At 37.4% G+C, this 24931-nt stretch overlaps 2 protein-coding genes and 2 long non-coding RNA genes across 5 annotated transcripts in view; 2 read left to right on the top strand and 2 right to left on the bottom strand.

Moving 5' to 3' along the window:
- Positions 1 to 465: 465 nt before the first annotated feature.
- On the top strand, positions 466 to 1154 carry LOC127452055 (uncharacterized). Its single transcript, XR_007899194.1, has 3 exons — positions 466 to 664; positions 879 to 981; positions 1093 to 1154. It is a non-coding gene; the product is annotated as an uncharacterized LOC127452055 (long non-coding RNA).
- Positions 1155 to 2978: 1824 nt separating this feature from the next.
- Positions 2979 to 4437, top strand: LOC127452054 (uncharacterized). The gene is made up of 3 exons (XR_007899193.1): positions 2979 to 3442; positions 3609 to 3761; positions 3845 to 4437. It is a non-coding gene; the product is annotated as an uncharacterized LOC127452054 (long non-coding RNA).
- A 193-nt stretch (positions 4438 to 4630) lies between these two features.
- LOC127452047 (enoyl-CoA delta isomerase 1, mitochondrial-like) lies at positions 4631 to 6791 on the bottom strand. 2 transcript variants are annotated; one of them, XM_051717200.1, is made up of 7 exons: positions 6641 to 6791; positions 6070 to 6192; positions 5832 to 5959; positions 5582 to 5728; positions 5335 to 5456; positions 5071 to 5249; positions 4631 to 4938 (listed from the first exon to the last, which is right to left on the bottom strand). In XM_051717200.1, the coding sequence occupies exons 1-7, from the start codon at positions 6681 to 6683 to the stop codon at positions 4772 to 4774; spliced, it is 909 nt and encodes a 302-aa protein (XP_051573160.1). In that variant the 5' UTR covers positions 6684 to 6791; the 3' UTR covers positions 4631 to 4771. The 2 variants fall into 2 exon arrangements, with proteins under 2 accessions (XP_051573160.1, XP_051573161.1); XM_051717201.1 differs by having other exon boundaries at positions 5832 to 5936.
- Positions 6792 to 11066: 4275 nt separating this feature from the next.
- LOC127452051 (rho GDP-dissociation inhibitor 2-like) overlaps positions 11067 to 24931 on the bottom strand; it is a 41887-nt gene continuing 28022 nt past the window's right edge. Inside the window, exons 4-6 of the mRNA XM_051717206.1 lie at positions 20920 to 20996; positions 14865 to 14928; positions 11067 to 11904 (exon numbers count right to left, since the gene is read on the bottom strand). Of these exons, the coding sequence (XP_051573166.1) occupies positions 11699 to 11904; positions 14865 to 14928; positions 20920 to 20996 (347 nt within the window). The 3' untranslated portion in view covers positions 11067 to 11698. The remainder of the gene's footprint in view (positions 11905 to 14864; positions 14929 to 20919; positions 20997 to 24931) is intronic.

The raw sequence follows: 24931 nt of genomic DNA, 5'->3' as shown, positions 1-24931 counted from the left end.
CACTAAACGTGCTCGTAAATATGTACATGGCAATATTTGTATTATTTGCATAACTGTGATGGGATATGTCTTCCATCATAGTCAGTAATTGGGATATCATTCTCCTTGCCTGCACTCATCCCAGCACCTCAACATCCTTCAGAACATTTGAAGCACCTGGAAGACCTGCGCCTCATCACTGAATAAAGTAGACACTGTAATAAAGTTTAACAGGCAAACATATATGTTTTTAAGTGGCTTTCTACACAGCATCTTTAGATGAAACAGACATGAAAACTGAAAACGTGTATGTTAAACTGTATCGTCTATGACAATGATGTTACTGTATATATTTCGTATCTTACTGTATGTAACAGTTGAATATTATGGAGTTTCTGATCTCCCAAGAGATCAATATATTCAATATGCAAATATTTTCTTCTCTTGACTTCAGCATGCAAAACAAAACTGGCTTCTATACTGACCTGCAACAGCAAGTTACTGAAGTAAATGTGATTTAAATACTCCAGTACTCTCCAGTAAATAAATGTGAGACCACTGTATGCCTCGAGAAAGGGACCGCTTGAGTGGGAACTTGTTTATGATGGTACAATGGTTTCTCAGTGGTGCAAAAAGGTGTTCTCCCAATTCTCACGGCACATGCAAAGGCAGAACACAACAGCAGGTAGAGCTACCTTTTCTTGCATAGAACAATTCTTACAATACAATGTTTCCTAATGCATCCTTATATCGGAGTAACATTAACAATTGCAATGATTAAATGGGATTTCTGCAATTGCATTAACCTGTGCTGATATTTCTCTTAAGTTATGATTAATTGCTGGCTCAATGTCAGTGACTAATCCATGTTTTTATAGTACATATTTCTTTGTATTTAGAATGAGGATTATTGCTGCAATTGGTTTACTCCTGATGTCTGTGCACATTGGAAGCTCCTTGCTGATCGGAGCATTTAACATCAAATCCTTCAGCGACACAAAAGTATCAAATGCTACTCTGCTTGACATAATTACCAAAGTGAGTGGCTCTCATGGGCTGCTCATATCACAATTACCCACTCTCCTCTGTTAACCTCAGCATTGTGTTTGTTAGGTAGTGCAACGATATTACATTGTGCTCATTCAAGAGGTGAGGGACAGCGATCTCACTGCAACTAATAAACTGATGCAGAGTGTGAATGGGTAAGTTGAACACTGACTGCATTTACATGCACAAGAATATTCCAATATTATTCAAAATTTGGTCATATTCTGATAATCATCATCAAACACATTTACCTGATTGCCATAACCAGATTACGGTAATATTCTGGTTTCTAGAAATCTGAATTAAACAGCTGATATTTTCCTGTATTAATCACAATTTTGGGTCATGTGAATTATTGATCGACCGATATTGGTTTTTAATGACCAACTTAAACTATACTGATTATTTTTGTGTTTAAGTGTCTGTTAACCGATATGCATTGTCAGTTTTTAATTGTTGGTTCACATTAACAATTTAATCCTTTATCACTAAACTCTGGTGAACTGCTTTACAAAACTAACATTGCACACAGTCTACAAATTATTAATTCAACTAGTTTTAGTTGCAATATACACTTGTTCAAAGCCCCTTCATTAATATTTAAAATGTAAAGTCTTTTGTGTCCAACTTTAGCAGTAAACCCGATATAAAAGAACCGACAACCGATTAAGTGGAAAAGTGTAAATATCAGTTAAAAATATCAGTCAAACTGATTATTGGTCTATCTCTAATGTAAATATCTTATTCAGAATACCCATCATAACTGCACATTCATTTATGTCCAAACAAAGCTATTTCTGGAAACTATTTGATACAAACAGTTGTGTAAAGGCAAGTGTAACAGTAGCCAGCTGGTAGGTAGCTGTGCAGTGTGTAAACCTCACTCCCCTGGCCTCAAGAGGCACACTAGCGACTGACATTAGAGGCTGTAGCCTTTAGCCTCCTCGTTAGAGTGCCCGCCTCCCATGCCAGAGACGCCAGTTCGAAACCTGTTTGGAGCCTATCGAGTAGGACTGGTTACAGTGGTGCCATGACCCGGATGGGAGTGAGGTTTAGGGGGGTGAGTGTAACGGTAGCCAGCTGGTAGATAGCTGTGCAGTGTGTAAACCTCACTCCCCTGGCCTCAAGAGGCGCACTAGCGACTGACACTAGAGGCTGTAGCATTTAGCCTCCTCGTTGGAGCACCTGCCTCCTATCCCGGAAATGCTGGTTCAAAACCCGCTATTGAAGAAACTTGGAGCAGGGAGGAGACTACATTTTTTTTTGTAAATTAAATTTTACAAACATTAAAAGAAAAGTCATGACCAACATTTTGCAGTTCATTGCACTCTTGTGTATTATTTTTAAAGACATGAGTGAGAACTACTTATTAAAGTCAAACTGATTAAATTACTAAAGTGCATCATAATAAATGGCAAGAACATTTCAAGTATTTCCAGAATAGCAGGAAAAGAACATGCATTTCTTTGTTTTTAAGATTATGCTGATTACAATAGCTTTGATGCACGTAAATCTTTTTAAAAATGAAGGCTTAACCAGAATATAGACATAATGATGTGCATGTAATCTTGGTCAATGAGACACAATTGTTGATTACTTATTTTTTTGAAGTTGGAAAATACACAAACAGATATACCTTAGCCATATCATAAGTCCCATTTTAAGAGTGCAAAAGAAAAAAATTTAATATGTCAGGTTAATTTTTATTCCTGTTTTTATCATCAGAGGTTCCTCTCCATAAAAATATGAGTACATTGTGAGTGACCCCCTGGATAGAAGTACTTGTAAAGAGCAATATCTCTTTATTTGCAGGTAATATGTAGCTCACATGTCATATAAAATAGTATATTTATACTTTTGTGTCATATCAAAAGAATAATTACACTTCTGAGCTTATCAGGCATCAGACTGTATCTGCGGCAAACAGCTTCCAATATGATGATGGATGCAAATCTCGTGGGACTGATACATTTATCAGAGAACGCTTTGTTGTGATGTTGTCCTCTAATACAGGTGAAGGTCTCAAATTATTTTAAGAATGGTAGCGGTAACACAGTGGGTAACTCACCATTCAGCAATTTACAGCCTATGCTAAATCCAAGGGACATTTCCCTGAGGTTAACAGCTCCTACACATGCACTATTTGCCCAAAAGAAATAGAAAGTTTTCCCCTCATCAAGACCAAGGTATGGCTAAAATCACTCATGTAAAAAACTATTGGAGGAAATCACAGCATTGTTCAAATATAAAGTGAAAATATTTTTAAAATACTGTGTCGTAAAGCCTCTGCTGTACTCTTTTTTAATAGCTGTCCAGAACTTTGCCCTCATTCCCCAGCATACATCCCCATGCTGTGCAAGAAATTGATGCTCTGCATGATGTCATCTTGGATACCAGACAACGTTAGAACACAAATGTAACTATTCACTGAGGCATACTGTCCTGTATGATCTAGTCTATTGCCATCAACACATGCACAGCTATTCAAAAGTGAATTTACATAAATTTGAACATTACTGATTATTTTAATAATGTGCAAACAGTATGATTTAGGGAATTTGTCACATTTTATTTTATTTCAGAATATCATACTTATGGGAGACTTCAATGCTGGCTGTAGCTGTTTTGAATGCAGACTGGTCGAAAATAAGACTCCGTATAGACCAGAGTTACAGCTGGCTCATCCCTGACAGTGCAGACACAACTGTCACAAACACCAACTGCCCTTATGATAGGTAATGGGGACATCACAAGATGCTTGCTATTTAGTTGGATAAGAAAAAACACATTAACTAATGACTCATATTCTTGATAAAAGGATTGTGGCCACCTCCCCTGACATGATGAGAGGACTTTCCCCAGGATCTGCACGTCTTTAACTTGATGCAAGCCCAGGTATCGAGTCACAGCTGGATAAGGACGATCTGTGCCTCATTGGTGGTATTATCCTAAGCATTAAACGTAGGAAGCTCTAAGGAGAACTGAGATATTGTTTAGCGTTTTCATCTGTCTGAACCATTCATGTCTCTTCTAGGCCCTGGCAGTGAGTGATCACTTTCCAGTTGAGGTCAAGCTTCTGTGAAAGATCAAGGTTGTTCCCTCGCAGCAGATACACTAGTTAAATGTTTGGACATATGACTAGTTTTATGATTGTAAAAATCTTTTGATTTAAAAAATGCTTGAAATTAGTTTTGCAGACAAATATGAACAGAGCCTTTGTATAAACTTCTTTATAAAACTAAAATTTAGTTTTTTATAAAAACTGACAAAATATTCAAGGTAAAGCAGCCAACAAGTTACAAGCATACATGGCAAGTCCTATACTGTTTTTGGTCATTACATAATTCTCATACTTCCATTTGTGTTATTTTATGGTTTTGACGACTTAACTATTATTCTAAAATGTGGATTATGAGAAATGATGATGATAGTTATAATAATAAAGAATAAGTACTGTAGGGGAGTCCACACTTTTGACTGATATTGTTTACACTAGTAGGCTAATTCTTGTCAACATTTGGCAAAATGTGACACTGTCCTACTCTTGGTGAGAAATAAAAAGCAAATTACTCGCACAAATAATTATCATGCTTTTGCTGTTAAAAACTGAGATGTTATCCCATTTTGAGGTAAAAAGTTCATTTACAAAGACTGAAGTTGTCAAGATAACCTCTTTTAATACAAGAGAGACCACAATGAGGTGCACAAAGACACACATTAATGCAACTTTAACTCGTTCAGCTCATCAAGACTTCCTCTTCTTCAGCATCTCCAAGTACAAGCCAATAGATTTCTGGATGGAGTCTTTGGTGATAAAATTGACAAAGTTTTTGGTATCGGCTTCTCTGTTTGCAAGAAGTTTATCTATTGTGGGTTTTCTCATCATGGACTTACTTATCTGACGGGCATGATCTGTGGGCAAAAAAACAAACATTGTACATTTTCCTCATGTACAAACAAAATACGGTAAAGACAACAGGCAGTTCTTCAATCTGATAAGGGAAATGTCATATTTTGGAGTAGGTTTTTACTACTAGTTCTTACCTGGGATGGCCAACCATTTGGTCATGGTCTCAGTGGCTGTGCTGAGAACTTTATCCTCAGGAACAAGTTGATCCACCAGACCAATCTTCAGGGCTTCAGGAGCATTGTACAACATACCGAGCTGAAGGCCCTTCTCGGTTTCTCTATGTCCCACAGTGTTTGTCATGGTGTCCTTAAACCTGGTCCATAAAAGCTCTGTTCAGAACCATCCTACCATACAGTGGTATCAATTACAGGAATTCTGAAAACATTGGCATTACTCACCAAAAAGGTGCTACAATGCCAAGCTGTGTTTCATTTAGGCCGATGCTATAATGGGGGTTATTGGCCATTATTCTGTAGTCACAACACATAGCCAATAAACAGCCTCCTGCAGGACTGGAGCCCTAAAAACAGAACAATTGCATCATTCATTCATTGATTAATTTTACCATAAACTATGGTCATTGCCACCACAGACATTGGGGGGAATATTCAGATTAGTGGTCGATTAATATGGGATTCCACTCACATTGATAGCAGCAATGGTGACCTTGTTGGATCCATAAAGCTTAAGCCACATTTCCTGTACAGCCTTCCAGAATTCTGCACAATGTTCTGGGTTCTTTTGATACATTTCCAGAATATCTAGACCAGCAGAAAACACCTTTGGCTGGGTCTAACACATAAAAAGCACTGTCAGTGATACGGGAGATACTAACTAAACTGGACTTATTTAACAACCTTACTGCAGGCTTCTTCAGATCTTTCTGGCCACTTACAGAAGTTATGATCACACCCCTGCAGCTTCTGTCCAGCTCAAGTTTTTCTAAACTTATGGCAAACTCAGTCAGAAAGCCCAGACTGAGACTGTTGACTGGAGGGCTCTGGAAATGCATTACAGCAACACCTTAGAAAAGATTGAGACCTTTAGTTTAGCAGGACGCTTATTTTAGAGTAATGTTAAGTTAAATACAATAAACCCATTATTCAATGCACATGATATATCAATATTCTTACCATTATTGCTGTCCAGGTCCACTTTAATTTTTGTAGATGATGAAAATCTGTTTTTAGATACAAAGTATGGCAAAGCAAATGTTTTCCCATGATTGCAGGTTCCAGGCAACAGTGATAAGAATCCTGAAAGAAAAATGGCAATTATTTAAAAAACAAAACAAAATGCAAGTTATTAATGCATTGCATTTATTTGCCCAATAGTTTACTACACTACATCACATAGTGTTATATTTTCCTTGGGTGAAAAAAACTCTGCCCTCATTGAAGGACGTTGTATTACTTTTTACTTCCACTACTGGAAAGAGCTGTTGAGGGGGAAAATGGAGAGTCTGCCATATTTAAAGTGTGCTTTATGTAAAATAGGGAATCATTCAAGAAATCAGGAGTGCATTTAAAATACAGAAAACCTTTCAATACTCTTAGAGGTCCGCTGACCTTTGTCCTAATTCCTTAATGAATACATGTATACAGCATACATCATTGAAAATCAAACATGGTCAATGCAAAGTCCAAAAACAATTGCATACGTGTTTTCGAAAGCTACATTTCTGATACAGCAAAACACACCTACCAGAGGAAGTGGATTTAATAGCGTGCCTTAATACAGAAGACATTTCGCCAGCTAAAGCGTTACTGCTAAATGGCTACACGTAAACTTCACTTCATCACTTAGGTAAAGTAAAATCGTGTGGCTGATGAGTACGTCAATCATTCCGTGAGCAAATCACCAAAGCGTATGTAAAGTAGTCAGTTGTGATTGGGCAAGTTTCATTCGTCAGCGTCTTCACGTTGTGGGAATTATTTATTTATTTATTTTTGTCATTGAAAGATGTATTTCTTTAATTTTCATGTAATAACAAAGTGGTTAAGAATGTATTTTTTTTTTTTTTTTTTTGCTGTGTAAATATTTTGATAAAATTTTAGTTCACCCAAAAAGGAAAATTCTTTAATCATTTTCTCACCTTTATGCCATCCCAGAAGCGAATGACTTTCTTTCTTCTGCTGAACACAAATTAATATATATATATATATTATTTTTTTTGAAGAATATTACAGCCCTGTAGGTCCATACAATGCAAATTAATGATGGCCAGAAATTCAAAGGCCCAAAAAGCACAAAAAGACAGTATTAAAGTAATCCATGCGACTCCAGTGGTTAAATCCATATCTTTAGAAGTAATATGATAAGTGTGGGTGAGAAACATACATCTGTATACATACATGTGTGTGTGTATATGTATGTATGTGTCTGTGTGTGTATATATATATATACACACACACGTATGTATATGTGGATGTATGTGTGTGTGTGTGTATATATATATATATATATACACACACACAGTGGTGTGAAAAAGTGTTTGCCCCTTCCTGATTTCTTATTTTTTTGCATGTTTGTCACACTTAAATGTTTCAGATCATCAAACAAGTTTAAATATTAGTCAAAGATAACACAAGTAAACACAAAATGCAGTTTTTAAATGAAGGTTGTTATTATTAAGGGAAAACAAAATCCAAACCTACATGGCCCTGTGTGAAAAAGTGATTGCCCCCTAAACCTAATAACTGGTTGGGCCACCCTTAGCAGCAACAACTGCAATCAAGCGTTTGCGATAACTTGCAATGAGTCTTTTACAGCGCTGTGGAGGAATTTTGGCCCACTCATCTTTGCAGAATTGTTGTAATTCAGCCACATTGGAGGGTTTTCGAGCATGAACTGCCTTTTTAAGGTCATGCCACAGCATCTCAATAGGATTCAGGTCAGGACTTTGACTAGGCCACTCCAAAGTCTTCATTTTGTTTTTCTTCAGCCATTCAGAGGTGGACTTGCTGGTGTGTTTTGGATCATTGTCCTGCTGCAAACCCAAGTTCGCTTCAGCTTGAGGTCACGAACAGATGGCCGGACATTCTCCTTCAGGATTTTTTGGTAGACAGCAGAATTCATGGTTCCATTTATCACAGCAAGTCTTCCAGGTCCTGAAGCAGCAAAACAGCCCCAGACCATCACACTACCACCACCATATTTTACTGTTGGTATGATGCTCTTTTTCTGAAATGCGGTGTTACTTTTACGCCAGATGTAATGGGACACACACCTTCCAAAAAGTTCAGTTTTTGTCTCGTCAGTCCACAGAGTATTTTCCCAAAAGTCTTGGGGATCATCAAGATGTTTTCTGGCAAAAATGAGACGAGCCTTAATGTTCTTTTTGCTCAGCAGTGGTTTTCATCTTGGAACTCTGCCATGCAGGCCATTTTTGCCCAGTCTCTTTCTTATGGTGGAGTCATGAACACTGACCTTAACTGAGGCAAGTGAGGCCTGCAGTTCTTTGGATGTTGTTGTGGGGTCTTTTGTGACCTCTTGGATGAGTCGTCGCTGTGCTCTTGGGGCAATTTTGGTCGGCCGGCCACTCCTGGGAAGGTTCACCACTGTTCCATGTTTTCGCCATTTGTGGATAATGGCTCACACTGTGGTTCTCTGGAGTCCCAAAGCTTTAGAAATGGCTTTATAACCTTTTCCAGACTGATAGATCTCACTTACTTACTTTCTTTCTCATTTGTTCCTGAATTTCTTTGGATCTCGGCATGATGTCTAGCTTTTGAAGATCTTTTGGTCTACTTCACTTTGTCAGGCAGGTCCTATTTAAGTGATTTCTTGATTGAGAACAGCTGTGGCAGTAATCAGGCCTGGGTGTGGCCAGAGAAATTGAACTCAGGTGTGATAAACCACAGTTAAGTTATGTTTTAACAGGTGGGGCAAACACTTTTTCACACAGGGCCATGTAGGTTTGGATTTTGTTTTCCCTTAATAATAACAACCTTCATTTAAAAACTGCATTTTGTGTTTACTTGTGTTATCTTTGACTAATATTTAAACTTGTTTGATGATCTGAAACATTTAAGTGTGACAAACATGCAAAAAAATAAGAAATCAGTAAGGGGGCAAACACTTTTTCACACCACTGTGTGTGTGTGTATATATATATATATATATATATATATATATATATATATATATATGTGTGTGTGTGTGTGTGTGTGTGTGTGTGTGTATGTATATATTGTCTATTGTGTATTCTATATATACTTCTTTTCAATATTTATCTATTTTTTATTCCATTGTAATTATTTTTTAAAGTCTTGTTGCTGTTTTTGTATTGTTGTGTACTGGAAGCTCCTGTCACCAAGACAAATTCCTTATATGTGTAAGCATACTTGGCAATAAAGCTCATTCTGATTCTGATTCTGAAACAGGTCAATATTTAAGTCCTGTTTTACTATAAATCTCCACTTTCACTTTCACATTCTTCTTCTTTTGTTTTTGGTGATTCACATTTGTTGTACATATATTTAGGAGAATATATATTTAAAAAGGACTTAAATATTTATCTGTTTCTTACCGACACCTATCATATCATCTGGAGTCATCTGGAATACTTTTATGCTGCCTTTATTTGCTTTTTGGACCTTCAAATTTCTGGCCACCATTCACTTGTAAAATAAGGACCTACAGAGCTATTCTTCTAAAAATCTTAATTTGTGTTCAGCAGAAGAAAGAAAGTCATACACATCTGGGGTGGCATGAGTAAATGATGAGAGAATTTTCATTTTTGGCCGAACTATCCCTTTAATATTTTATACACGAGAAAATTTCTCGATTTCTTAGCCAGAATTCAATACGTTGTTTTTTTTATTGAAGAGCCTCATCCAGTAGGCCAACTAGCTACACAATCGCTTAAATGTATATTCTGATTATATTTCTTTTATTTTGACTATTTTGATATTCTGACAATAATTTATATTTGTTATAGCCTATATTATAAATTTCATATCTATATTTATTTTTATGACACTAAAGTGAGTTTCTTTTTCCTGTATTTATTCTATTGCAGTTCTTATGCACTTCTTCAGAAAAGAAATAGTATCAAATAGAAATGTATTATCAAAGTAATAAAACATGCATGTGTGTAGCCTATTTTAAACATCTGGTTAATCATCTGTAAGTAAAACAACTAAGAAATAACTTTATTTGTCCCCTAACTTTTTTCCTGTAACCTAAATGTATTAATTTTATTTTCATTGGAGCTTGCAGAAATAAAATGTCATTTCCAGCCATTACTGTTAGGCTACATATGTTGTTTTATTGTAAATTTGATTAATAACCTTTAACTGTAAGCTACCTGATGATAAACACAGTCATACATAAGTTAATTACACTGGAACATGAACTAAACTACATTTGAAACAAAGCAAATAACAACAGGCCAAACTTTATTAAAAATACGAGACGAAAATGTTTGACAATTCAGAAGCTGTAGAATCTATTTCAGTAACCTATTCATTCAGCTGAGAAAATGCCCTTATGAAATCTTACATTAATCATTATTGCTTACTGTAGACCCATTACATCACAATGAACCCCCTAAATAACATGTTTTAAAAAATTTAGCATCATGCATACACAGACTATAAGAAATCTATGACAACATCTAATTATGACGACAATTGCATTATCAATCACAATATGAATTGGAGAAAAATATACAACGTGGGAATATTTTGAAATATGTCTAGGGTTTCCTTTGGATAACATCCAATACATCTTGTACTCATATTTTGACTTCACACCGTTGTCAACAATTGACAATTAACATAAAAGCATTTAACTATTTATGGGTGCTCTCTCTTTTACTTATTCATATTAATAAACAGCTCACAGTTAACAATGATTTAGCATTTGTCTCCCTCATAAAGTATTACATACCAAATGCACACGCACATTATACAATTCCTTTATTTTATTAACTCAAAGGAATGTTATTCTGTACAAAACATTTTAGAATTTCCACAGATTAATATTCAGAATACTCTATACTACCTATTGTAATATTTCTATATAGATAATATAGATAATATCTGAATATGATAGCACAGGAAAAGTGATTCAAAAGAAATTCAAATATGTATGAAATGAACAGATAACAGTATTAGCAAGCATATAAACAATAAAACGTATTTATTTTGGAATTTAGAATGTCAAAAAATCAAATATCAAAGCTAAAAGGTGTTACAGAAACTTGGACAGAGATTAACAGAGATTTTAAACTTCACGTCTCAGGGTATGAGGAAGTGTTTGACTATGGGCTCCACTGAATACAAGCAACACTTACTACAAACCACTTCCACATATCTGTATTAACAGCAGGCTGATTACATCATCAATACAGGAAATTAGCCACTGCAGACACAATGGCTTGACACTCAAGCATGCACTGATCTTGGGCTGTGTAAAGAAATTTAGATGCATTGCAAGAATACAGACATTGTAATATTTACATCAACAGTGTACACTAACCTGAGAGTACAGGCATGAGGAATTTCATCTGTTAAGTTATACAGTTGTTACATACAAGGTACTAAGCTGCTTTTAAAACCCTGCCAGTCATTGTGTGTCCTCACCATTGATTATGCCTAACATGTAAGAATATCTTCTGCATTTTTTATATGACTAATTATTAATCAATCAATTGCAAAGCCAACTCCGGTCACATATCTACCTAACCTAACTCTCCTGTCAAAAATTCAGTATGTTGCTATGTATCTGGGAGAGGGAGAAAGAGGAAGAGCCTCTTTACTCTGTACTGTCCCAGTCTTTCTTAATATTCAGGTTCCACTCCCAGGACAGGTGATCTGTCTTGTCGTCATCTGTGAAGTAGGATTTGATGTGGTAGCTTCCCCGGACGATCATGCCCTTCGGGGCTTCCTCCACTGGGGTCATGAACTCATGCTCCTCAGCTCTTGGACCATAGCTGCCAACCATGTACACCGACTTGTCCACTGCAGGCAAAGAAACAACGAAACATAACATCACCTGGGTTTTCTTGAGTCCATGTGTGTGTAAAGATTTACATTAAAGGGACAGTTCACCCAAAAATGAAAATTCTCTCATCATTCACTCACCCACATGCCATCCCAGATGTGTATGACTTTCTTTCTTCTGCTGAACACAAACTAAGATTTCTAGAAGAATATCTCAGCTCTGCTGGTCTATTTAATGCAAGTCAACAGGGTCCAAACTTTGAAGCTTAAAAAGCATATAAAGGCAGCATAAAAGTAATCCATACGACTCTAACGGTTAAATACATGTCTTCAGAAGTGATGTGACAGGTGTGGTTGAGAAACAGATACATTTTAAGTCCTTTTTTATTAGAAATCTCCACTTTTAAACAGCTCTCCTAAGCACTCTTTTCTCCTAAGAGCTCTTCTTTTGTTTTTGCTGATTCACATTCTTCATGCATATCACTACCTACTGGGCCGGGAGGAGGATTTACAGTAAATTCTTAAATATTAAGAATTAAGACTTAAGGCTTAAATATTGATCGGTTTCTCACCCACACCTTCCATTGTACAGACCTACAGAGCTGAGAAATTCTTGTAAAAATCTTTGTGTTCAGCAGAAAAAATAAAGTCATACACATCTGGGATGGCATGAGGGTGAGTGAATGAAGAGAGTGATTTTTCATTTTTGGGTGAACTATTCCTTTAATCCATGAAATAAGAATGAAAGTGATTGCAAGCTAATGAATATGCAGAGTACAACATGCTAAAACTCATGCATAAAACACATTTGCCAGATACTGCTACAAACAAGTTGTAAAATGTTGATTTATATAAGTGTTTTCCAACTGGTTTTACTTTAGAATTCAGATTTTATATTGAACATCAAGTGGCGACCCAAAACAGTACCAAAATTGTTTATCGTACAAAAGTGTACAAAAATATCATTAAAATCAAACACTGAAATTTATTGCTATTACCATGAATTGCATCGACCCCAGAATATGCAGTTAAACTGTCATAGGTTTATAATAAAGGGATAGTTCATCCAAAAATAAATTTCTATCATCATGTACTCACCCTAACGCCATCCCAGATGTGTATGACTTTATTTCTTCTGCTGAACACAAATTAAGATTTTTAAAAGAATATTTCAGCTCTGTTGGTCCTCACAATGCAAGTGAATGGTGGCCAGAACTTTGAAGGTTCAAAAAGCACATAAAGGCAGGCATAAAAGCAATCCATATGACTCCAGTGGTTAAATCCATTTCTTTAGAAGCTATATTATCAGTGTGGTTAAGAAACAGATCAATATTTAAGTATGTTTTTACTATAAATCTCCACTTTTACTTTCACATTCTTTTTCTTTTGTTTTGGGCGATTTGCATTCTTCATGCATATCGCCACCTACTGGGCAGGGAGGAGAATTTATAGTAAAAAAAGGACTTAAATATTGACCTGTTTCTGATCCACACCTATCATATCACTTCAGAAGTCATTGATTAAACCACTGGAGTCATATGGACTCCATATCTTTGTGTTCAGCTGAAGAGAAAAAGTCATACACATCTGGGATGGCATAAGGGTGAGTAAATGATGAGATAATTTTCCTTTTTTGGGTGAACTATCCCTTTAATAGTTTGAGTGTTTGGTTTCTAAATGTCTCTAAAACTGTAAAGGTTTCATGCTCTCTGCAATCAATATTCCATCACATAAAACACAGTGTGGTCGGCACACCATGTTTGTTCTTGTTGCAAGTGAAACCGTATTTAAAGCAGTCTGGGTTATACTTTATTTTACCTTGTGTAGCTTTGCTCATGGTTTTTGAGGATGAGGGCATGTCATGCAACTTATCAATTTTAAAATGATACACTCGAAAAATAGCTCTTTGGCTGAACTTGAATCATTCGTAGACTGTGATTCCACGTGTTTGGAATACGTTTTCTTAACTTAAAATTTTTTTGTAATTTCAACACAAACACTCTGTGTAGAAAGAACCTAGTTCATTTGGGTAAACCCAACAAAATTAGACATTTTATTTCTTTATGTACTAGCTAGTGGAAGTGAATGTTAGCATGCTAAGTACATGCTGGTTGGAAGCACTGCAGAGTGTAGTTTAGTAATGATGCTATGGTTGGCAAAGGAATTGCTCAACCAAGTGAGCAATCAATTTCATGTTCGATATCTGTCCTCATCATTAGCTCAAGCTCCACTCTTCACCATAATGGTAATCCCCAAAACTCCAACATAACAGAAAATTCTAAATCTCAACATAACAAAACATTCAACACATGTCATCTTGTACAAAAACACAAAAAATAACACTTAATTTTAACATTTACTCTCCCTATCGAGTCTCATGCAAAGCATGATGGGATATGGAAATCCCCTGCCCAGTTTTATCAATGCTAAATTAACAGCACAAAAAGTATTCATGTAGTCCCAATTTAAATGGATTAAGTAAACTTCAATTTTACAAATGTATATGGATAGAACGCAATGAAATCAAGTTGTGACAAAATGTTCTAGTATTGTGTTGCTTTAGTTCATTTTAATTAAGTAAACTGAACAAGCAGCAAAAATGTATTTATTTATTTTTTGAGTGTAAGTTATTACGCAGAGTTTGAATGGACTGGACAGATTGAATGGACAGAGTTTGAATGCGCAGCCTTTCACGTCAGCTACAAAAGAAATAGGAAGTATTTTTCCTATTGATAAGCCTATTTTGCTATCATAACTATGCAGTTGGCTAGTCAGATTTTAATATTTGCATTTAGCATCACAACCCTATCAGAACAGACGAGTGACCCATTTTTGGGTCACAACCATTTGAGAACCTCTGATTTAGATCACAAACATTAAAGCAGTAGATCTGTAAATAAAGATATCTATACACCTTATCTCTAAGGTATCCCAGCACCAAGGCCAACATTTAAATTCATGACAACGTATGCACTTACCTCTCAATCCTTTCCTGTAGGTCAGATGCACATACTTCAGTCCAGACACAATGTCTCTGTTTACCTAATGGAAAGAGATGGATTAAGTGGAATAAATATTATTAACTGAAAATGTCATTTTCATTCTCAGGCATTTTAACCTGTTACAGCAAAGAATCACCACCAGAGGTCCTGTTAGATGACTTCAGCAATTCATTTCACATCCGAGTACCCTTTAGGGAATTTCCATAATGCTCCATAGAAAGGAAATTCTTCTTTACTTTAGTATTTTAGGCATTAACTGAAATAGGATTTGGAGATGATCTCTGTTCTGGAGCTGTTCTGGATTGTAAAACAACATTTTGCAGGAATATGATCTGGTCAGGTCTGACTGACAATTAAATAGATTGGTTGTAGTTGTTACAGTTAAATAAGGCGAAATTAAATGTAGCCTGCTCCATCATTTTGAGTCACTTTGACCTAGAAACACATTTAGAGTTCCCTTACGACTCAGTACACTTGACATTGTGTTTATTTTATTAATTTTTTTTTATTTTCCCCTTTTTCTCCCAATTTGGAATATCCAATTCCCAATGTGCTTTTAAGTCCTTGTGGTCGCGTAGTGATTCGCCTCAGTCTGGGTGGTGGAGGACGAATCCCAGTTGCCTCCGCGTCCGAGATCGTCAACCCGCGCATCTTATCATGTGGCTTGTTGAGCGTGTTGCCACGGAGACATAGCGCGTGTGGAGGTTTCACACCATCCACCGCGGCAACTATGCTCAACTCACCACGCGCCCCACTGAGAACGAACCACATTATAGCGATCACGAGGAGGTTACCCCATGTGACTCTACCCTTGCGAGCAACCAGGCCAATTTGGTAGATTAAGAGACCTGGCTGGAGTCACTAAACACGCCCTGGGAATCGAACTAGCGAACTCCAGGGGTGGTAGCCAGCATCTTTACCACTGAGCTACCCAGGCCCCCGACATTGTGTTTATTAACGCATATGGGGAGTGCCTTTTTACACGACCTAGTTGAAACCTCTCTACAATAACGCCAACGTTCTAATATTGGCTATGGTGTTTAAGCCCCGCCTGTTTTGGTGCGAATCTGTCCGCTATTAAAGCAGGTGCACAAACACCATTTCCTCAGAATTTCTTCCTTCAAGACAGTGATCATCTCTTGTCTAGAATTCCTCTACCGTTCGCTGTCAATATATATTAGTCAGCGAGCAGAATCTTCACGGCAACGAGAAGACTCTCCACTCCCCTGCAGTGCTCCGGTGAAAATCACTCCGCTTCGCCGCTTAACGCTTCGCTGATGAACGGGCCTCAGCAATCTGATTCCCTGCAGTGCTTACAAAGTAATTGCATATTGTGCATTGTATATTGTGTGAAAATATAAATATATATTTATATATCTAAAAGAGTCGCTTACGTGTTCGCGTCTTTTTAAAGATGTTGTTCTGTAAGTGTTCCTTGTGCGAGAGGAACATCCTGCCGTCAGATCAGCATGAGAGCCATGGCCCAAACAGAAGCAGCCGTATCAGTGCCTGCCTCAAGCTGGTAGAACAAACTCCCCCGCGCAGCAAAACCGCTCCTGACACACAATACTGTTCCCTTTTCCCCACTGCTGTTTGTCAGGAAAGGAACTGATTTGCATTAATAGATCTGAAGGACGTGTACTTCATGTACCAATTGCACCGCATTACAGGCAGCTTTTTATATTTGCGTTCGAGGGAACTGCATATCAATTTTAAGTCCTTCATTTTAGTCTGTCTCTGGCTCCCCACATGTTCAAGAAATGTATCGATGCGGTGCTCGCCCCATTGAAAATTAACAGTGTGTGTGTGTGTTTTGAATTACTTCAGCGATTGGTTATTACTAGTCAATCAGAGGCACTACTGAGCAAACAAAGACTTGCTGCTTTGCATATGGAAAATCTGGTCTAATGTCAACTGGTGAAAAGCACACTTTTCCCCAGCCAGTAAATCTCCTTTTTAGGAGTTCATGTATGCGCACCTCATGAACGAGCACGTACAGACCATTCTTCAGTGTCTGTTTCAGTTCAAACTGAAAAACACTGAAGTCATTTCATTTTCCTGTGCATTGTGGTAACTCCACACTGTCTGGCTGCTCTAGCACCATGGACATGCCAACCCTTTACCAACAAGGTGTTATGTTGGGTCAAGTTATCAGAAAGAAAGTGCTGACCGCAAATGTATACAACACATGTGGGGCGTGGTGTGTAATGGATGCCCGACTTTCGACACCTAAAAACAGATATTGTGAATCACCACATTCTGATTCGTTCGGACAACACAACAGTAGTGGCATATATATATGTTGCCATGACACGCTGGCACACGTGTGGCGGCGAAACGCAAGTATGTGCTTCCCCCGGTGTGCCTGATTCACTCTGTCATATGCAAAGTCCGAGAGGACAAGGAAACGATTCTATTGGTTGCGCCAAAATGGCATGGTTTCCGGAAATGATAGAGATGCCGTACAGCTCGCCATGGGAAATACTGCTGAGGAGGGATCTCCTCTCTCAGGTGCAAGGCACAATCTGGCATCCCCAGCCCAAGCTGTGGAACCTGCATGTGTGGTCCCTGAACAGAACACGCTAAATGTGCCTGACCTGACGCATTCAGTCATGAACACCATTTTACAGGCCAGTAAAATGCTCCATAAATGAAATTCTCATATTTTATATCAAGAGCGATTAGACGCAGGACTCACTCTGTCAATGCTCAAAGTGTATGTGGCGACTATATCTGCATATCATGCACATGAAGCTGGCACCACTATAGGCAAGCATGATTTAATCATAAAGTTCCTTGACGATTTAATCGTCTATGATGATTAAGCACACCTCGGCCGGCTACAGTCCCGACTTGGGACTTAAATTTAGTCCTAAAAGCTCTCGCAGGGCCCCTCTACGAGCCTTTGGACACTGTTGATTTGCGCATGCTCTCCGTTAAAACCGCACAACTGCTGGCTCTGGCCTCAGTAAAATGGGTCGGTGACCCGCATGCACTATCAATCGACAAGTCATGTCTGGAGTTTGGTCCTGGTCTTTCAAAAGCCACTGTCAAACCCAGAAAAGGCTATGTGCCTAACGTCCTAACCACACCCTTCAGAGCGCAGGTGGTTCACCTTCAGCTTTCCCAATTGGTGTTAAAGCACACTCAACCAGAGACATGGCCTCCTCATGGGCATGGATGAATGGTGTGTCCTTACAAGACATATGTTTTGCAGCAGGACGGTCTTCTCAAAACACATTCACAAGGTTTTACAACCTAGAGGTAACGTCTCTCTCTTCACAAGTCCTCTCTGTTTAGAGCGCTTGCTAGTTCATTGGCCAAATATGTACACTTATGCTCCTCCCTTTAAGGATGAGCTCCCCATCTTTTTACACAACCGCCTGCATTCAGGCCATTGTAATTTACCATAAGTCACAAGCACTTACATTATAAATAAACTCCCTTCCCGACTGGGTCCATGAAGGAGTTAATTCATACTATATGACTATAGTTCATATATTCATTCTGAATGCTTCCCTACTGGCCCAACACGAGGATCACTCACTGCGGCATACTCATGTCGGTTGCCGTCCCATGAGACTGTGGCATCATGCTTCCTTTCTGGGAGGTTATGTCGTGTAGTGCGGCGTGATGGGATTCTGTTCCCCATATGCATTAATAAATGCAATGTCAAGAGTATAGAGTCGTAAGGGAACGTCTCGGTTACATACGTAACCTCGGTTCCCTGAGATGAAGGCATTGCGAATGCTAGTCGCACTACAAGACTCAGATTCTTAAGGCATGAGCGATAAGCTCCTTGTTCTCAGTCAGAAATTCTGAGGAAATGGTGTTTGTGCACCTGCTTTTATAGCGGACAGCTTCGCGTCAAAACAGGCGGGGCTCAAACACCATAGCCAATATTAGAATATTGCTGTTATTGTAGAGAGGTTTCAACTAGGTCGTGTAAGAAGGCACTCCCCATATGCGTTAATAAATGCAATGTCTCATTCCCTTCATCTCAAGGAACCGAGGTTATGTACGTAACAGAGACGTTATCTGCCCTAAAATAAAGTGAAAAAAAAAGAAAGAAAAAAGAAAGATTCAGCCAACATTACATCTCACTAATGGTTTAGACTAGAAACATAATAATTAGAAAGCTTAGACTTTTATTTTCACTTAAGTGGATAAAACCAAAGTCTTTCTAGCAAGTCAGTCCACTGTCGGCCATCTTTGGAATGCTCTCGGGAGGCTATTTCCAGTCATGCCAGTGCAGCTCCTATCTACTTGAATGGAGAAAGACCGAAATCTCAAAAACGGTTGGTCAAGATTATGATCAAAGAACATATTTCAAATCAGCAATAAAATCGGACAATACTGGTATCATAAATTGTGATACTTTACCTCATATTACGCTAAAAAACGCAATTTTCCCGGCTTGTATAGCTAATGCGCATGCACGTTCTAGAGTTGATTGACATGTGATGTTTGTATCTAAAAGGTGATTGGCTCTTTTAACTGTAAGGCGGGACTTCCTTTCTACATCTGTTGACCTTTGGGCTCTCAGAGCTCCTTGGTTGAGCATTCTAATTTCTCCCATTAATTTAAATAAAAGTGGCCCATCTAAATCCAAATATTTTACTCTCTCCTTTTACAGTGACTTCAACATAACAATAATAATAATAACTGAAAAAATAAACCATGACCTCTAGAAAATGTAACACAAATCGCATAATTTTTTCTTTCAACAAACGGCTTCAACAGTGATCGTCAAGGACATTATTTAATGTTCTGTACTTTCAGAATTTGGACATGAACTTTATTACCACCTGCTCTAGTGAAATCTCCAAACTGCAAATGCAGGAACTGAATTTGGACTTTGCACTTAGTTAAGAGGTGGTACTGAAACGTCCAAGCGCAACGACCAAATTCTTAGGAAAATAGCAAATGGCAATTTGCTCCACTTCATTTACAAACAATACACCCACAGTTTGCATGCCTACTCCCACAGTAGCGTAAAAACTCCCACCCATGGCCATTTCGCTTTGCGCTGGCACGAGAACTGCACTTAGAATTAGCGCTCTCATGAAAACTGGATAAGACGCTTAGCACAGTCGCTTTGCACACTCACGAAAATAGAATCCCAAATATGTTGTTGAGTCAAATAATGGAGCAGGTCACAAATGTTCTAAAATATCCAATCATATTCTGGAACAATGAAAATATACACAAACCCACTTTCTGCTTGTTTTGTACCAGGAATTGTATACACATACTTATTAAAGAGCATTATTTTTTAGGAAATTTTAGCCTGGGAAAGAGTGTCTCTGTGAGTTTTTATAGTGCTGCAGACCCTTGGGAGAGAACAGGAATTCTAAACATTCTTTAAAAAAAAACAACAAAAAAAACATTCTACTTCTACTTATGTTTAAAAAAAAAAAATCTAATAACATCTATGTGTTCATATCTAACAACATCTAAGCCTGCAGAGGCTTGGGATCAGAAGCATGCCCCCTCATATTTTTGAGCCAAGGGGATTTTCAATGCATCTTCCAAAGAAAAGTATTTGTATTTGATTATTAAGTTGCACAATTATAAGGCAAAAAACCGTCTAAAATGTGACAGAAATCATCATTCACATGTCTAAATTTGGTCATTCAAATCCAGTCACACCTTCAGCAGATTTTGTGCTTTCAACTGAAAATTCCTCATCATCACCCTCAAAACGATATGCACACAAAAAGATTTATCAAAATGTCGAACAAAAGTTATATATTAGGTCAGGATTTGAACGAGTCCCCTTGCACACTATATGAAATCTGCACAACTAGACAACCAAATTTTTTCCATATATCATGTTTTATATGCCAGGACTGCCTCTCGTGCCCCCTCAAAATAAATAAATAAATAGGTGCATGATTCTCCTGTGTGGGATCACAGGTGATTAAAATGCATTGAAACTATTATTGATCAAATTAAAATAAAAAATATAAAGAAGAATAAGTTTTATTTCAATGTAATAGGAATTTTGTGCCTGAAATCTTATATTTACCTTGAAGTGGATTTTCACCCTGTAGTCCACGCCCTCCTTCATGGTGAAATTCTTCTTCTTCAAAGCCTCAAGGTCACCTGTGTAAAAATATGGATGTTCATTTTTATTTACTTGTACCAGATTGACATTAACTGGCATTTCACATCTTCATACTAAACATGCGAAACAAAACAGCAGAAATCAATAGCATAAGAGTAAATGTTAAGAGTTCATTAATTTGCTTGTAGTTCAACTGGGTTCATTGCAAAAAGCTTCCTTACAAGAGCTACGACTGCTGTGTTATCAATTTATCCTTTGAATCTGCCCTAAGTGCTTTGTAATGGACACTGAACGAGACAGTGGAGGAAGGAGATATAGGATATTGATACAATGAACAACATCATTGATGCAATGTGTCCTATTCACGTTGGTGCCAGATACAGTACCAGATTGTGTTCATTAGTTTCCTGTGCTCCAACTCTTAACAGTGGTTCTATTTTTTGAGTATATAGGTTTTATCGTAAAGAAAGTGAATGGTGACTGAGGCTGTCATTCTGTCTACCATTTCCTTTTGTGTTCAATGGAAGAAATAAAATAAAATCCTCTTCTGGGTAGCTATTAATATAACAACAACAGCATAACCATCCATCCCCATTAAAACGTATTTTTATTTTTTTTATTTTTTTTTTTACATCAAATAGATTAATCCCTTATCCCTTATCGTAACTGGCTAAATCAAGCTCTGATAATCACTGTAATAACATAATCCTGATTAAGCAAGAGGATTGGGTGTGTGCTCTTCTTATGACATGTTCATAAGCAGCACTAATATGTAAGCAAATCACACCTTGTTTACTTTGTGTGGGCAGATGATTCAACATTCATGGCGAATATATTTTGATCCTTTCCTTTCTTTTCAGAAACCAAGAACACAATTAGCTTTCTCCAAATCCAGGTTGGTTGCTAAAGTGAAGTGAATTTTACATACACTTAGGTTGAAGTCATTAAAACTCATTTGTTAACCATTCCACAGATTTAATATTAGCAAACTATAGTTTTGGCAAGTCATTTAGGACATCTACTTTGTGTATGACATGAGTAATTTTTCCAACAATTGTTAACAGACAGATTGTTTCACTTTTAACTGACTATATCACAATTCCAGTGGGTCAGAAGTTTACATACACTAAGTTAACTGTGCCTTTAAGAAGCTTGGAAAATTCCAGAAAATGATGTCAAGTCTTTAGACAATTAGCCAATTAGCTTCTGATAGGAGGTGTACTGAATTGGAGGTATACCTGTGGATGTATTTTAAGGCCTACCTTCAAACTCAGTGCGTCTTTGCTTGACATCATGGGAAAATCAAAAGAAATCAGCCAAGACCTCAAAAAAAAAAAATGTGTGGACCTCCACAAGTCTGGCTCATCCTTGGGAGCAATTTACAAATGCCTGAAGGTACCACGTTCATCTGTACAAACAACAGTACACAAGTATAAACACCATGGGACCATCAGCCATCATACCACTCAGGAAGGAGACACATTCTGTCTCCTAGAAATTAATGTTGTTTGGTGCGAAAAGAGCAAATCAATCCCAGAACAACAGCAAAGGACCTTGTGAAGATGCTGGAGGAAACAGGTAGACAAGTATCTATATCCACAGTAAAATGAGTCCTATATCGACATAACCTGAAAGGCTGCTCAACAAGGAAGAAGCCAATGATCCAAAACACCATAAAAAAGCCAGACTACAGTTTGCAAGTGTACATGGGGACAGAGATCTTACTTTTTGGAGAAATGTCCTCTGGTCTGATGAATCAAATATTGAACTATTTGGCCATAATGACCATCGTTATGTTTGGAGGAAAAAGGGTGAGGCTTGCAAGCCGAAGAACACCATCCCAACCGTGAAGCATGGGGGTGGCAGCATCATGTTGTGGGGGTGCTTTGCTGCAGGAGGGACTGATGCAATTCACAAAATAGATGGCATCATGAGGAAGGAAATTTATGAGGATATATTGAAGCAACATCTCAAGACATCAGCCAGGAAGTTAAAGCTCGGTCGCAAATGGTCTTCCAAATGGACAATGACCCCAAGCATACCTCCAATGCTGTGGCAAAATGGTTAAGGACAACAGAGTCAAGGTATTGGATAGGCCATCACAAAGCCCTGACCTCAATCCGAGAGAACATTTGTGGGCAGAACTGAAAAAGCGTGTGCAAGCAAGGAGGCCTACAAACCTGACTCAGTTACATTAGTTCTGTCTGGAGGAATGGGCCAGAATTCCAGCAACTTATTTTAAGAAGCTTGTGGAAGGCTACCCAAAACATTTGACCCAAGTTAAACAATTTAAAGGCAATGCTACAAAATACTAACAAACTGTATGTAAACTTCTGACCCACTGGGAATGCGATGAAAGATATAAAAGCTGAAATAAATAATTCTCTCTACTATTATTCTGACATTTCACATTCTTAAAATAAAGTAGTGATCCTAACTGACCTAAAACAGGGAATGTTTTCTACGATTAAATGTCAGGAATTGTGAAAAACTGAGTTTAAATGTATTTGGCTATGGTATATGTAAACTTTTGACTTCAACTGTATATCGGTTATGTTTTAAAAAGCTTTTAAAGGCTGTTTTAAAGGGTGCTTTCTTCCCTTTAAAGCTGATGTCATTTTGTAAGCCAACTAGAAATGCGTAACCCTCATGCACTGTTCGGTAATTTTTTACCAAAATCAATTTTGTTTCTTCAATAAAACTGGATTCCTTTATCTGACGGGTACGAGACTTGGTGACTTTTCATCCATTTGATATCTGAACACACACAAAGAAATTGGTTGAGTTGATTTGATCAGTCTAAGTGGTAGAAAAAAGTTACACTTGTACTGTTCCCGGTCAAAAGTGACCACCATAGGAAATGAATGGGAAACACTAAAAATCACAGATTTGTTTTCATTATTTATTATATTAAATCTAAAAAACAGCCACAATGCAGAAAAACACACACAGACATGAAGGGGTGAGACTACCAAACATCAATATTGCAAAACACAAACACATACACACACAAACATACACACACACACACACAAAACCGAACTGGTCAGACTATAAAACAGAACAAATTTTGAAATTTGTAAAAAACAAAAAAAAAATCAGCCACAATGCAGAACACGCACACACCAAAATGAATTAGTGAGACCATAACACATCTACGATGCTGAACACATACACACACACATTCATCTTGTTACAACCAGGGATAAATTAGGTTATTACTTGTTATTCTACTCATTTCAGGTATGCAAAAACTGACTAAATTAACCTCAAACAAATAAAAATAAAAAATGCTAATCTTTGACAAAAGTAGTCTTTGATAATGTTTAAATATATATCTAAATGCAAAACTTGAGACAAAATCTAGAAATCATTTCTCTTCAGCCAGGGATGAATAAGTAGCTCTCTGCAGCCATCTAGTGTATATACTTGTAATTTCATTTGTTTTGTTTTTTGTTTTTTAAAAAGACAATTCAAAAAAGTAAATTTTGAAGCTCAAGCTCAAGGTCATATAGGTAAATAAATTTGTAAATAAAATTATAAAAAGGTCTAAATACCCCCCAAAAAAACGAAAAAAAAAAAAAAAAAAAAACACCCAAAATGCACAACTTTTGTGCTTTTACATTATTTAATTTAGAATAGTTACACCACTGCTTCCCTCAGGAATTTCCAATGGGTTTTTAGAATACATAAGAAAAGCAGAACATTTTCGATATAAAACTGATCACACTGTGAATTTTGCAACAGCAGCCTATATCAAAATTTTGCTGCCAAAATCGGTCTGTGCAAACCAAAATTCGAATCACTGTCCCCCAGTGGCCAAAGCAAGAAGTGTTGTTGAACATATGGGCACATATGAGCTCCATATTCTGACTAAAATGTCCAGTGGTCGATTTATAAAAATTTTTTTTAAAGGGGATGGTGAGGTCAAATGTCTCTGTGTTGTGGGGGAATCATGCAAAGATCGCCGGCG

Source organism: Myxocyprinus asiaticus, chromosome 14, assembly GCF_019703515.2.
Source record: "Myxocyprinus asiaticus isolate MX2 ecotype Aquarium Trade chromosome 14, UBuf_Myxa_2, whole genome shotgun sequence".
NCBI classification, from domain to species: Eukaryota; Metazoa; Chordata; class Actinopteri; order Cypriniformes; family Catostomidae; genus Myxocyprinus; species Myxocyprinus asiaticus.
Note: the sequence above shows the minus strand (reverse complement) of the source record. Positions and strands in the feature narration are given on the sequence as shown.